The 14,821-nt window shown below is 44.9% G+C and overlaps 2 protein-coding genes across 3 annotated transcripts in view; both read left to right on the top strand.

Annotated features, from left to right (window-relative positions):
• Positions 1-14,821, top strand: part of LOC122939922 (oocyte zinc finger protein XlCOF22-like) — a 348,165-nt gene that overhangs the window by 164,353 nt on the left and 168,991 nt on the right. The gene's annotated exons all lie outside the window — the stretch shown is intronic.
• The window catches only part of LOC122939931 (oocyte zinc finger protein XlCOF6.1-like), an 88,340-nt gene that overhangs the window by 61,283 nt on the left and 12,236 nt on the right, over positions 1-14,821 (top strand). Inside the window, exons 1-2 of one of the 2 annotated variants that reach the window (XM_044296156.1) lie at positions 10,825-10,882; positions 13,748-13,850. In XM_044296156.1, coding sequence (XP_044152091.1) covers positions 13,769-13,850 — 82 coding nt within the window. In that variant the 5' untranslated portion in view covers positions 10,825-10,882; positions 13,748-13,768. Of the gene's footprint in view, positions 1-10,824; positions 10,883-13,747; positions 13,851-14,821 lie in introns of those variants that run through there. The other variant, XM_044296157.1, reaches the window with a different exon arrangement.

Raw genomic sequence — 14,821 nt, 5'->3', positions numbered from 1 at the left:
TCAATACCGGGAAAAAACCCGCTTTTGATTGTCCCCATTCATTGTCTTAGGGCACTTTCCACTATAAGCAGCACACAAGCACAGCTCATGGGAAGGGGGGGGGGGGGCTATGGTGGTGCTGGCATAATAGTATACCAGTGCCACCATAGCCCCCCTTGCCTTATGAACTGTCAGAACCTCCTAATGCATACCTCAGCTGCTGCAGAACATAAAAAGCTTTGTTCACATCTGTGTTGGGGCCTCATTCGTGGATCAAGTCATAAATGCTAGACACAATTTTATAGCCTGGAAGATGGAAACCTGACAGATCTCATCATAGTCAGCGGGATCCGTCGGGTGTTGTCGTCCATGAAGCGCCAGATCCGGAACTGCAGTGATTTTCGTTGATTTGCTCCTATGACGGCAGAACAGCGAACGTCACCAGCACAGATGTGAACGAAGCCTAATACTCACCTTAGCTGCTGCAGAACATTATAATAGTGACAAGGGAACTACAAGTCTCATCATCACCAGATTATTATTGGAAATTAGGGAGCAACACAGGGAGAGGTGAAAGTGGAGAGAACTACAATTTCCAGCATGTCCAGGCTGTTATGATCGGATACAAGCAGACATTACACAGAGTATTAGGCCGGGTTCATATCACCATTTAGTTTTCAGTTCTTCTGATCCGTCAGATGAACAAAAAAATAAAGAAAAAAAATGATCCTGTATTTCAAGCATCAGTTCTGCACATTTGGCATCCGTTTATGCCATATCTGTCGGAGATCCGTTATTTTAGACAGAAAAAAGTCCTGCATACAAAACGGAAAACTAAACTGTGATGAGAATCCAGCCTAAGAAAAGAGAACTACAACTCTCAGCATGTCCAGATTATAGGACATCATCTAGTTGTACCAGGTAAGAGCTTTAAAAAGAAATAACTATAACCCCCAGTATGGCCAGACTTATTATGGGGCATCAGTATACATTTAAAAGAGGGGGTATAGGAGGAGAGAACTACAACTCCCAGCATTACCAGCCTGTACTAGGGCATATGTTTAAATTACATTGAGAAACATATAATACGACAAAACTACAACTCCCAGCTTTTCTAGGATGTTATGGGTTATCCCAAAACACCACTAACTTCTCCTCCAGGCACCACACAGAAGCTCCGCCCCCTCACAGTGATATGCCACAGGTCTTTCACCAGTCCTCTGCACTGGTCACATGATGATGACATCACCAAAGGTCCTTTAGACTTCTGCTGCTCTGCTATTTATTGGCTTCCTGCACTGGTCACATGGTTGATGACATCACCATAGGTCCTTTAGATTTCTGCTGCTCTGCTATTCATTGGCTTCCTGCACTGGTCACATGGTTGATGACATCACCAAAGGTCCTTCTCCACCTCTTACTTTCTCAGGTAGCCATACAAGTGTAATTAGTGGGCGGGGCCTATCCTCCACTGCGGGCCCCCTTCCCCCAGGGGCCCCATAGCAGCTGCGTAGTCTGCCTCTATTGGAGGTACGCCACTGATCCCTATACAGCGATATATGAATACATAATGTTATTAGTCATTTTGGTTCAGTAGACGCGAGATCTTGCAGGCGCGAGATCTTGATAGCAGACAGGGCCAGCCAGAGGACGATCGCATTCGCTGGCCCTGTCAATCAACATGCGGAGGGGGCGTCTATATGATAGGAGGATGCGGCTGCTACCAGCAAGTAGCCGCCCTACTTGCTGGTAGACAGGTGATTTACATATTATAAAAGTACATTTTATTCATGATCTACTGAACCAAAATGACTAATAACAGTATGTATTCATATATCGCTGTATAGGGATTATAAGAAGCCCCCCCCCCCCCCCAAAAAAAAAAGAGCTTAGTGGGGTGACAGAAGCCCTTTAAAGGGATTCTGTCACCAGGATTAACAATATGTAGATATTTATATGTGCCCATTAGTCTCCATGCAGTGTTTACAATGATCCCTCTGTTTATGCTCTGTGTGCCTTATATTCTTATAAAAAGCGATCTTATTCATATGTAAATCACCTCTGTCAGGAGCCCAAGGGGTTGTCCCACGATCTCCTGGGGCCCGGCCGCACCCATCGATCCGGAGCCCAGCACCACCTACCACTTAATTTATTCACTGCACTATCCCTGACGTCAGTTCTTCTCAGTGCTGTAATCTTGCTCAGAGAGAGCTGGCGCATGCGCAGTTGACTCGTCGAAGCCGATGCCAGTAGTCCGCACAGGCGCAGACTACAGTGTCCACTGTGCCTGCGCGAGACTACGGAGCAGAGATTACAGGACGTCAGGATAGTGCAGTGAACAAATTAAGTGGTAGGCCGTGCTGGTCTCTGGATCGATGGGCGCGGCTAGGCTCCAGGAGATCGTGGGACAACCCCTTGGGCACCTGACAGGTGATTTACATATGAATAAGATTGCTTTTTTTAAGAATATAAGGCACACAGAGCATAAACAGAGGGATCATTGTAAACACTGCATGGAGACTAATGGGCACATATAGATATCTCCATATTGTTAATCCTGGTGACAGAATCCCTTTAAAACGCAAGAAAAAATATACATGTGTGGTATCGTTGTAACCGTACTGACCTGGAGAATGAAGGTAACGGGTCGATTTTACCGCGTAGTGTAAAAAAAATAAAAACCTTTATCAGAATTGCATTTTTTCACAATTCTACCCCATTTGGAATTTTTTTCCCGCTTCCTACTACATGGTATGCAACCGTGAATGGTGCCATTAGAAAGTACAACTTGTCCCGCAAGCCCTCATTAGGCTATATGAATGGAAAAATAAAAAGTTAGGACTATGGGAAGGTGGGGGAGTGAAAAATGAAAACGCAAAAATTGAAAATCCCCCAGTCCTGAAGGGGTTAATGAGAGTGATAAACCCGTTTGCTACCGGATAACACAGAATGGTTAATTTCTAACGATAATTTGTTTTCCCTTAGTCCTAACAGTGGTACAAATGGGGTATTCTGCCCCTGTGGACTGGTTAGGACAGGTGGAAGTTTTAATGAAATAAAAAACTAAACATATACACGCCCTCCCTGCCCCCAATAAAAAGGGGCGTGAACCTCAGGACATCGTGTAATTACAAGTAGACAAAAATAACCACAATTACGATAAAAAAAAGGGGGGGAAATTTGTGTGCCACTGTTAGGACTAAGGGAAAACAAATTATCGTTATAAATTAACGATTCCCTTACGTCCTAACCAGTGGCACAGATGGGGATTTAGCAAGTAGAAACCCCCATGGGAGGGTCCTCATGTCTGGCGGAAGATAACACTGTCCGGCCAAATGAGGAATAACTATGTATTCTAGCATCCACTCTATAGTGTGAGATAAAAGTGGAGTGTGAACTCCAAGAAGCTGACTTACAGATCACGTCCAATGGGATCGAGCTTCTCTCTGCAAAAGAAGTGGCCACTGCTCGAGTAGAGTGGGCCCTTACAAATTCAGGGGGCTCCGAGCCCTGAGACATATAAGACTCCTGAATTGCCTCTTTGATCCAACAACTGATGGGTACCGGAAAAAAGGATAAGGAGGTTTTCATCCTTCCTAAATACCTTGGAGCTTTCCAGGTAAATTCTAAGACATCTCGAAATGTCGAGGGTATGGCGCCCTCTTTCCTCAGAGGAGGGGGGTGGAGCCAAAGTTGGCAGGGAGATCACCTGGTTGATATTGTCAAAGGAAGGGACCTTTGGAATGAAAGTAGGCAAAAATTTGAGAAGTACCCGATCCTGCAGGAACTTTGTATAAGGTTCAAAGGCAGAAAGAGCCTGGAGTTCCCCAACTCGCTTTGCAGAGGTAACAGCCAACAAGAAGGTGATCTTCCAGGTCAGGAACTTGAATCCCGCCTCCTCTAGGGGCTCAAAGGGGGGAGATGATAACCCCCTGAGCACGACCGATAAATCCCAAACAGGGATAGGTCTGATTACTGTAGGCTTTAATCTTGAGGCTCACTTCAGGAATCTCTTGATCAGGGGGTCTTGAGAAACAGCTCTGTTGAGACAAGCAGAGATTGCTGAAATCTGCACTTTAAGGGTAGCCCCCTGTCCAGACCGTCTTGTAGAAATTGGAGAATTATAGGGATGGAAGCTTCAGTGGATGTTTGCTGATGCCTAGTACACCAGGATGAAAAAATCTTCCAGATTCTGGAGTAGGCCTTATTGGTAGCTTCTGATCTGGAGTGCTCTAAGGTTCTCAAGACAGACCCTGGTAGCCCTTCTCTCCTTGGAAGAGACTGGTCAACCTCCAGGCCGTCAGGTTGAACATTTGAAGATTTGAGGAGATCTGGGTGTCCCCCGATACCAGTACTCTCTCTGGGGGAAGCCTCAGAAATTGACCCCGACTCATCTGTAAGAGTTGGGTAAACCAAGCTCTTTTCGGCCAGTATGGGATAATGGCGATAACTGACGCTTGGTCCTGCCTGATTTTCATCAAGACCCTTGGTATCAAGGAAATTGGAGGGAAGATGTAGGCCAGCCTGAACCTCCATGAGATTGACAGAGCATCTATAGCCACCGGGTTGTCCTCCCTGTAAAGGGAGCAATGCCTCTCCACCTTGGTGTTGAACCTCCGTTGCCATGAGATCGATCTCTGGCATGCCCCACCTGAGCGTTATCTCCTTGAAGACCTCTGGATGAAGTGACCATTCTCTGGTTGGAAGACCTCGGCTCAGGCGATCCGCAATCACATTGTGAACTCTGCGAATGTGAACGGCTGATAAGTGGGTGAGGTTCAGTTCTGCCCAATCCAATATCACCCCTATCTCTCTCAGGAGACTTTGTGACCTCGTGCCTCCCTGCTTGTTGATATACAGCACAGCGGTCATGCTGTCTGACTGTACCTTCACTGCCTTCCCTCGAATGAAGGGAGCAAAATGAAAGAGAGCTAGTCTGATTGCTCTGATCTCCAGGAGATTCGATGACAATAACCTCTCCTGAGGTGTCCAAGTTCCCTGGACTGTCATGTCCTGAAGATGCGCACACCAGGCTACTAGGGATGCGTCTGAAGTAAGTATGATCCAAGAGAGCTAGATCAGGTGGGACCACCACCTTAGAGAGGATCAGACTTTGTAAAGCAGAGAGAGCACGGAATTGAGTCCCACTGAACTGTGATTCCACTTGGCTAGTACTTCCGACTGGAGCGGACGTAGATGCCATAATGCCCAAGGTACCGCCTCTGCAGTTGAAGACTTTAGTCCCAACATCTTCATCCATATTCGAATCGTTACCTGTTTTGGTACAGGAAGAGAACGGGCTGTCTGTTGCACGGATTGCCTTCTTTCGGGAGTGAGATGAATCGTCATCCTGACTGAATCCACCATGAACCCCAGGAACTTTACTGAGGTGGCTGGTTGAAGTTGGGATTTGTCCTAATTGATTATCCATCCCAACTGATGCAGGAATGTAACAGCCTGTTGGATGTGTTGGGACAGGATTGCTTGGGAAGGAGCTCTGAGGAGCCAGTAGTCCAGGTATGGAACTATACTCGGGCCCTGAAGCCTTAGCGCGGCCACCACAGAGATCACCACTTTGGTGAAAGTGTGTGGGGCTGAAGAAATCCCAAACAGGAGGGCCACAAACTGAAAATGCCTTAGGACCCCCCCCCCCCCATGTTTGCCGTGACCCTTAAGAATCTTCTGGACCCAGGATGGATGGGAATATGGAGATAAGCATCCTTGAGGTCTAAGGTTGCCAAGAAATCTCCCGGCAAAAGAAGATTGGTCACCGACTGGATAGTTTCCATACGGAACTTCTTTTGTTTTATGAAACGGTTGAAGAACCTCAAATCTATAATCATCCTCCAACCTCCGGTATTCTTGGGTACCAGTTTGCCGGGTTCATATGCCATGGCACAAAGATTGTGCTTTGAGGTCGTATCGGCCTTCCAAGGTTTCAACCAAAGCGGACGCCTGCCCGCGGTTGAGAGAGCCATGGACTTAGATGCCAGCTTCAACTGTTGTGGAGCTGCGTCACACAGGAAGTCTATGGCAAGGCTGGCCGTTTTACATGAGGCCAGAATGTCGTCCCTAGAGACCCCATGGTGTAGGTCAGACTGAATCTGGGTGAATCTTGTCTTCAGAAAATTCGCCACTTCAGACAAATAAAATGGCAACTGAGGCGGAGGCGGAGGCTGAGGAATAAGCGCGCCTAAGGGCGCAATCCGCCTTCCGATCCATTGGGTCTTGCAAACTTGGCCCGTCGTCTGATGGAATTAGGGTCCTTCTAGATAGTTTTGCAATCGCCATGTCCACTTTTGGAACAGGCCCCCAGGAAGATACTTGATCCTCTTTGACCGGAAATACTGCCTTAAATCTTTTGGTCAACACTGGACCTTTCTCCGGCTTTCTCCATTCCGTCTTCATCAGAGATAGGAGAGAACTATCTGCTTTAAAGGCCCTAGGCCCCTTAGAGGCAGAAGATGAGGCTTCCCCCGGATAAATGTCCTGGTCCCCCGACCGGATGGATCTTAGTAGCCGCTGGGCTTTCTCCAGCGGAAAAAAATACGAAAAACCGTCCTCCTCCGAGGAGGAGGATGAGGCTGAATCGTCTCTCGCATCCTGAATCCCTGATACCTCCATCGCCCGATGGGAAGAGGAGGGACAACGGCATTTAGAAACCAGGGCATGCTTCAACTCTTCTATGGAAGCGTTCAACTGGTTCATATTGGTCTCCATATAGCCCTTTACCCAATCGACAACGTCGTGGACCGATGGCTCCAGCTGGGGAAGTGTCTTGGCCCTACAGGGTGGGCACCGGGAAAAGTCGTAGGAGTCCTCCAACACGATCTGGCAGTCATGGCAGTGCAGGTGGCGTCTCTTGCCAGAGGACTTCCTGCTGGGCTCTCGCTCACCGTCCCCGGTAGAAGACATGGCTGAAAAATAGAAGAGATATGAATTAAGCATAAATTCAAGAAAAAAAGACCTTTAACAGCAAGCTTCAGGATCTTTACCCAGAAGATCCTAGCAAGATCTTTTTTAAAGAAAAAAGGCTTTTCAGCAATACAGAGGTTTGCAAGTAAACAGCCCTAGCAAACCAACACACACGGACAATCTCAAGGTTGACAGAAATCTGCGCTCCAGGAGACTGAACCTGGAGCCTCACCACGTTTAAATAGAGTGTTTGGGCACCAAAACAGAAGCTCCGCCCACTAAAGGGGCGGAGTAAACCTTTTAAAGCCTACTCCTTAGACTTATATAAAAAACATCCTCTGGGACCACAGAGAGGGACCCCTTAATCAGATAAAGGCACCAAACAGCCCTAAATAGAGAAATACTCCCCGGCCGACGCTGCTGCAATCGTCCGGAGAAAAACGGAAGTGACGTCACTTCTGCAAGATGGCGGCGCCCCGCAGAACATGCGGGATGCCGCTACTGCCGCTTCGGTCCTCGGAATGAGGTAAGGCCGAACGCTCCAGAGGGCTAAGGGAGCCTTAGACCTCAGGCGGCATAGAAGGAGCGGAAAAAGCGCTCTCCCAAAGGGAAAATAGAAACACTCTCTCCACCGCTAGGGATGGAGGAGTAGACCACCCGTCCTGTCTTGTCCGCAGGACAGAAAAAAACACGATGTCCTGAGGGTCACGCCCCTCTTTATTGGGGGCAAGGAGGGCTTGTATATGTTTAGTTTTTTATTTCATTAAAACTTGTCCTAACCAGTCCACAGGGGCAGAATACCCCATCTGTGCCACTGGTTAGGACGTAAGGGAACCAGACATTGTTTGGTTTTCTTCTTTTCATGAGGAAACACAACCTGGAGCCTGACTCCTCCCACACATGATCACATGGTCATGACATCATCACAGGTCCTTTACCTCCCCTACCAGCACAGCCTGGGGCCTGACTCCTCCCACACATGGTCACATGGTCATGACATCATCACAGGTCCTTTACCTCCTCCAGCATCACAGCTTGGAGCCTGGCTTCACCCACACATGATCACATGGTCATGACATCATGAAAGGTCCTTTAGCCCACTAGTTTCCCCCTCTCCCATACATGTTGTGTCCAGCGGTGGAGGTGGAGGTATGTGTACAGTGACTGCCATTGTCTGTCAGGATTACTGGGGCAGGAGAGTCATTAACCTCTTCACTACCGGCTCTCTCCCCTGGATCCCCTCTCCCTCTGGAGAAGACACTGTCCTCCAGCCCCTTCCTCAGTCTTTCCAGCAGTGATGGAGCAGTGGTGACCTGTATACACTACTAGCTTTACTCACTGGATAGAGATGACTTCTTTCTATTGAGAAATGACAGGACTTGGGAAGTCTTCAGCTTTAAGTGTCTGGAGTGATGGACCAGAGTCCAGCTTTATACAGACATCACTGCTGCAGCAGTCAGTTACTATAGCGTCATGTGAAGGGGACCTGCTGTCACTGCTCTGATCTCAGACATGGAGGAGTTGCCGGGGCAAGCTCTTCATCTTGTAAGGGGTCAGACCTGACTGAGAAGGGTTCAGGTTCTTGAGTCGTATACGAGGCTCCTGCTCTAGAATGGAGGAAGGAGACCAGCGGCACTGGAACAAGGATGGTTACTGGTCTCTTGTGGACAAAAGGCTAAGTGGTTACAGCAATCAATAAGGCGACTAACTTGGTGGTTATAGCCACAACAAGCATGAGGACACAGAGAGAGCGCAGTCTCTAAGGGTTCTGCCAAACTTTTTCTAAGCTTTTTTTTTGGCTTGTGGTGTGTTTTTTGTTCTTTTTTAGGCGTTTTTATACTAGACATGTTTATGGACAAACGCATAAAAAATGCAAAATAAAACAAAACAGGAAAATGTCTTGATGGGGTTATATACCCATGCAGACTTTCTCTACAGCCACCAGTATGGCTGGACCCGCTGTAGTAATACTTACCTGATGCCTACTAGTGGGTTATAGCTCTATCTCCGTCCCATCAGCTCTGCAGGTCCCTTGTCTCCCCAAATTAACATTCACTGGGTCACGTGATGCACTGGTTGAAACACTGAAATGACCTGTGACTAGCTATGCTTCTGAGATGATGTGCCTTTGTGGCTTCTGACAGCCATTTCCACTTGCTAGATAGCTGCATGCAGGAACAATGCTGGCCCTTTCTCTCCACCAACAGCAGAATTTTACAGCTCACTCTGTTCTCTCTCTGACCACAAGGCACTTCTGTTTATCCTCATTGCCAGCTTCCATGGGAACATTGGTGTTGTGGCCCTCACAAAAATTATAATTCAGCATAACCTTTGATGCTTTACCAGGCAGATAACTCTTCACTGCCTCTGGTATACCTTATAATATACATTGTACAATGTATACAGTGTATTCCGCAACATAAACAGTGCAATTCACTTGCAATGCTCATGGACATCCAACATAATAAAATATAACCTTGAAGTATCAGTACATGTCAGACATTCTTGTCATGACCTCAGTACATACTGCACAATAGTGCACATCAGAGTCGGCTGCCTTGCTGGTGTCTCTCAATAGTATAAGGCACAAAATATGATATATTACATAACAACACAACATGGAGTATCATATATTGGCTCAAGTTACCTGGTGCACTTAAGTGCAGAGAAATATAATAGCTGGTATAACGTAACAAATATAATGCTGGCATGTCCTCAGCAACAGTCACATAAGAGTGCAACTTAGGTGATATTACCACCACAACCAGGTCAACAATTACCCATAGTAACAGAAAGATTACATTTTCTTAGCAAGGAAACAAGGCAAGACAGTTTCCAACCCTCTCATAAACTCATCTTACATACCATAGAGAAAGTAAGAACACAACGTCTACACTTTATTATCTCCTCCAATGTCTCCTCAGAAACCGTCACATAACAGATCAACTTAGGTGATATTCAAACCCAGAGCAACAGAACACTGAAAGGTTGCATTGTCTTTATAAGAAGTCAAGACTGTCTCCAACCCTTTTATAAACTCGTATTTCAATCCATAGAGAAAGAGAGAACACAACATCTACACTTTATTATCTCCTCCGAGTGATTGTACTTTACATGGGATTTTGTAGGATTTTCTATTTTCTCATCTTCTCTCCATTAACGTTCCTACAATATAGGATGCGCTCAGTGGACATCTTCTATATAAGATCTTTATCCTGACTGACCCGTCAAGGATGGATAGGGACAAGATGGCGGAGAGTATAATAAATCTCACTGTAGAGATCCTCTTCTGGCTTACTGGAGAGGTGAGAGATTCTGATGATGTCACATTACATCATCTTATCTATGTTACTAACAGATGGACATGACTGGAGAGGTGAGGGACTTTGGAGATGTATGAAGTGATATTTAATAATGTATTTCTCCATAACCAGGACTACACAGTAGTGAAGAAGACCTCTAGTGAGCGCTGTCAAGACCCTGTGTCTGAAGGATGGGGAAGAACCCTAAGCCCAATCACGGGGCCTCCACCTCACTACTTAATACATGAGGAAATCGATAGAGAGAAGATCCTAGAACTCACCAACAAGATGATTGAGCTGCTGACTGGAGAGGTGACACTGATGGGAATGCTGGGACATTATATAGGAGGGATCTGGGTGATAACTCTATCATTGTGTTGTCAGGTTCCTATAAGGTGTCAGGATGTCACCGTCTATTTCTCCATGGAGGAGTGGGAGTATTTAGAAGGACACAAAGATCTGTACAAGGACGTCATGATGGAGGATCACCGGCCCCTCACATCACCAGGTAATAGACATGACTAAATACACATGTCCTCTCATTATATGTATGTAAGGAATGAATTCAGTCACTGGATGTGTTTCCTACAGTTAAGCAAGAGAGAAGAACACCGGAGAGATGTCCCAGTCCTCTTCTTCCACAGGATGAGTCAGAAGAACATCACAATGTCCCACAGGATGATCAGGTAGATGTAGATAAGGTCTCATGAAATGTCCCCTACGATCTGTAGAGGCTGTGAATTTCTTGTGTTCAGTCTTGTTTTATCCACCAGTATTAGATGTTTTATCCTTGTGTAATGAGAAAGGTGGAGATGGCAGGATTACAGCTGACCATAGACATCACATGTCGTCTGGATCTTCTTACAATTTTCTGGCTTTAGTGACTGCTGGTTGGAATAAGAAAGCATCAGGCTGGATTTTACACAGGAAACCTGAAAATATTTGGTTTAGATAACTCCTGCTGTCCAGGCTTTTGGTTGTTATGTTAATTACTAATAATAGTCTTTATTTATATAGCGCCAACATATTCCATATCGCTTTATAATCAGGATGTTCATGTACAAAGTGAGTCATAAATAACATACCATCAAAAAAAGTCAGGAGGAATGAGGGCCCTACTTGCAAGAGATTACAATCTATGAGGAGATAGGAGAGACACATAAGGTAAAATGTGCTTTGTTTGTATAATGGTTCAGCAATCTTAACAGGGCAACAATGAGAATTCTAGTAATGTTTTGGAGGATTCAGTTTCAGATAGAGAGATGGTATGCCAATGAGCTCTTAACAAGCCTCTAATGCCACGACATGTAAGGTAGTTATCCTAAGTCTATGTTTGACCTTATGAAAAGGCATTGAGATGTGAGTTGGATAATAATTAAGCCAGCATCTCACCTGCAGACAGCTGTTTTGGGTGATTGCCCCTCATGAGTGCAGTTCGTTTGCATATCTTCTTCACAAAATTCCAGAGGAGCGTTGCCTGACCTATAAGACTCCTTAATGCCATTTAAGGAACCCTCCATAAGGAAATATAGTATTCCCTAAATCCTGACCTAGGCCTCCCACCCAGTTAATTCCATTCTCTCTGCTCTGCACTGATGAGAGACAGTCACCCAAAACAGCTGTCTGCAGATGGGATGCTGGCTTATTTAAAACCCAAGTCCTGTCTAAAGGCCCTTTTAAAGGTCAAACATTGACTTACAGGATAGCAACCTTACATATGGTTGAGGTAGAGCTTTTCAAGAGTTTATTTGCATATCTTCTTCCCAGGGTAGGAAATCCCCGTCACAGTTTTAGGCCTCTTTCACACTACCGTATGGCTATTTCAGTGTTTTGCGGTCCGTTATTCACAGATCCGTTGCTCCTTTATTTTTGTTTCCGTTGTGTTTCCGTTTCCGTTCCATTTTTCCGTATGGCATATACAGTATACAGTAATTACATAGAAAAAATTGGGCTCGGCATAACATTTTCAATAGATGGTTCCGTAAAAACGGAACGGATACGGAAGACATACGGATGCATTTCCGTATGTGTTCCTTTTTTTTTTGCGGACCCATTGACTTGAATGGAGCCACGGTACGTGATTTGCAGGCAATAATAGGACATGTTCTATCTTTTAACGGAATGGAAAAACGGAAATACGGAAACGGAATGCATACGGAGTACATTCCTTTTCTTTTGCTGAACCATTGAAATGGAATGGTTCCGTATACGGACCGTATACGGAACGCAAATAACGGGCCGCAAAACGGAAAAAAAAACTGTAGTGTGAAAGAGGCCTTACAGTTTTTTTTTTTATGGTTTTCACTATGTGATAAAACTGACTTGTGCATTTTATTCTCCATATCAGTATGAATCTGGCGATACCACATATGTATAGTTTTTCTTGCTTTTCAAAACTGAAAAAAAAAATATAAACATTTCTTTTCATCGCCACTTTTTTATACTTTTGTTTGCAGAGATGTGTGGGGGCTCATTTTTGTGGGATGATTAGCAGTTTTGGACAATACCATTAAGTATGACTTTTTGATCACTTTTTATTCAATTTATTGGGATATAAAGTGATAAAAAAAGGCGAATCTGCAATTTTTCTATTTTTTTTCCGTTATGCCATTCACGGTATGGGCTAATTATTTTATTTTTTATAGTATGTATGTTTTCACACGTTGCAATGCCCATAATGTTATTTTATTTATTTATTTTAATTGTGGGGAAAGGGGAATGATTAGAATTTTTATATTTTTTTCTATTCTTCAAAACTTATTTTTTATTTTTTGTTAGACCCCCAAGTGGACCACAACTTGCAATCATCAGACTCCAACTTAGAAAGAATAATGGAAATTGCTCCATTATTCTGTAGGGAAATCATTACCGTATATCACAGTTCAATGCTGCCATACTGGGATATCCTACTAATGATCCAGTTTTTAACACCCTCAATGTTAAATGTCTGTGGTCGGCATTTCCACCGATCGCGGACATTAGCCGTGAGTGCCTGCTGTATGCAACAGCAGGCGCCTAGTTGCTATGGTGCCCGCTCCTCTCGGGAGCGAGCACCATATTTAAACACCTGACATGTGCTGTACATGTACGGCGCATGTCAGGAAGGAGTAAAAGTGTATAGCAGGGTGTCATTGGCATAAAGATGGTACTGAAAACCAAATCTGCTGACTGTCTGATTGGAGCTGTGAAAAGAGGAGAGGACAAAGGACTGAACCCTGAGGAACCCAAACAGCAAGAGGTAGAGGAGAGGAAGTAGAGCCAGGGAATGATACACTGCAACAGCGGTCAGATAAATAGGAAGAAAACCAAGAGAGAGCAGTTTCCTTAAGGCCAATAGATTGGTGCAGGAGGAGGAGCTGCAAAGAGGTCAAGGAGAATCAGTAGAGAGTAGTCATTGTTGCATTTTAGCTGGCAGATGGTTGTTTGTCACTTTGGCGAGGACAGTTTCTGTAGAGTGCAGAAGACAGTTTGTCAGATCTTTTTTGATCATATAAAACATTCCATACGAGTTCTCCAACTGTCTGATGACTTCTACAATATTTGTTCCTCAGGTTCTGTACCCGGGTGAAGATATGAACATTATATATGTTACAGAGACATATGTGAGGGGTGATGAGCAGAGTACAGAGGACATTCCTACAGATAACCACCCAGGTGAGTAGTAACCACTAAATAAAGCAGAGAAGACTCACAGATTCTACTCATTCACTGTATATGATTCCTCATTCCACTGTCAGGTACTGGTGGAAGTTTGGGGGGCACATACTTTCTGACAGGTTCCCTTCACTAGCACATAATTGTTGCCATTACATGGGGTCTTGCAGTGTTGATGAGAAGTTTGGGTTAGTCTCCTGGTCTACTACCTTCCATGAAGCCTCAATTAACAATTAATATTAGGAATATTAATTAAAAGAATATAAAATTAATGTAAGTGAAATATAACCTAATCTGGGAGAATACACTAAACCCGCCTGCCATCTTCCTTTTGGAAATAGGTAGTACTAGACAGGTTGGTTACTTTGCGATCCAATAGTCTAACTGCAGCGTTCCCAGTCCTGAACACCGTCCCTGTAAGGCCCTAAACTCGCAGTATTGTGTGTCTCAATTGCTGTGTATGTGGCATCAGTAACATCGTTTGTAAAGCTGAAAAAAGACATCCGTCACTCCAATTCAGCCTAGTCAGGTCTTTCACATCAGTGGACAAGCTGAAAATACTCATGGCTTCCCTACTTGTGACCTTACTTGGGGTCTATCACACATACCTATATATTATATGTGAGGCTGACTGCAAGGCATTAGTGGCATGCCTACCCGCCAGTGCTCCGCCCAGGGTCTCTTTCTTCCCTGTCCTGCTGTGCTCACTACTGTACTGAATTTGATATATAAAATTGCTGACGCCATTTTGCACATTTTACCCGAATCAATTACCAAAACATCAAGTTTTTCAGAAACTCTAAACATCTAAATCCCATTAGTTTAGAATTAATTCGCTTATCTCTAGTCACCATCACTAGTGGGGTGCCACAGGGGTCAGTACTGGAGAGGTCACTGTCCCTAGTGGGGTAACACTGGGGTCAGTACTGGAGAGGTCACCATCACTAGTGGGGTAGCGCAGGGATCAGTAC

This window comes from Bufo gargarizans, chromosome 6 (genome assembly GCF_014858855.1).
Source record: "Bufo gargarizans isolate SCDJY-AF-19 chromosome 6, ASM1485885v1, whole genome shotgun sequence".
NCBI lineage: Eukaryota > Metazoa > Chordata > Amphibia > Anura > Bufonidae > Bufo > Bufo gargarizans.
Note: the sequence above shows the minus strand (reverse complement) of the source record. Positions and strands in the feature narration are given on the sequence as shown.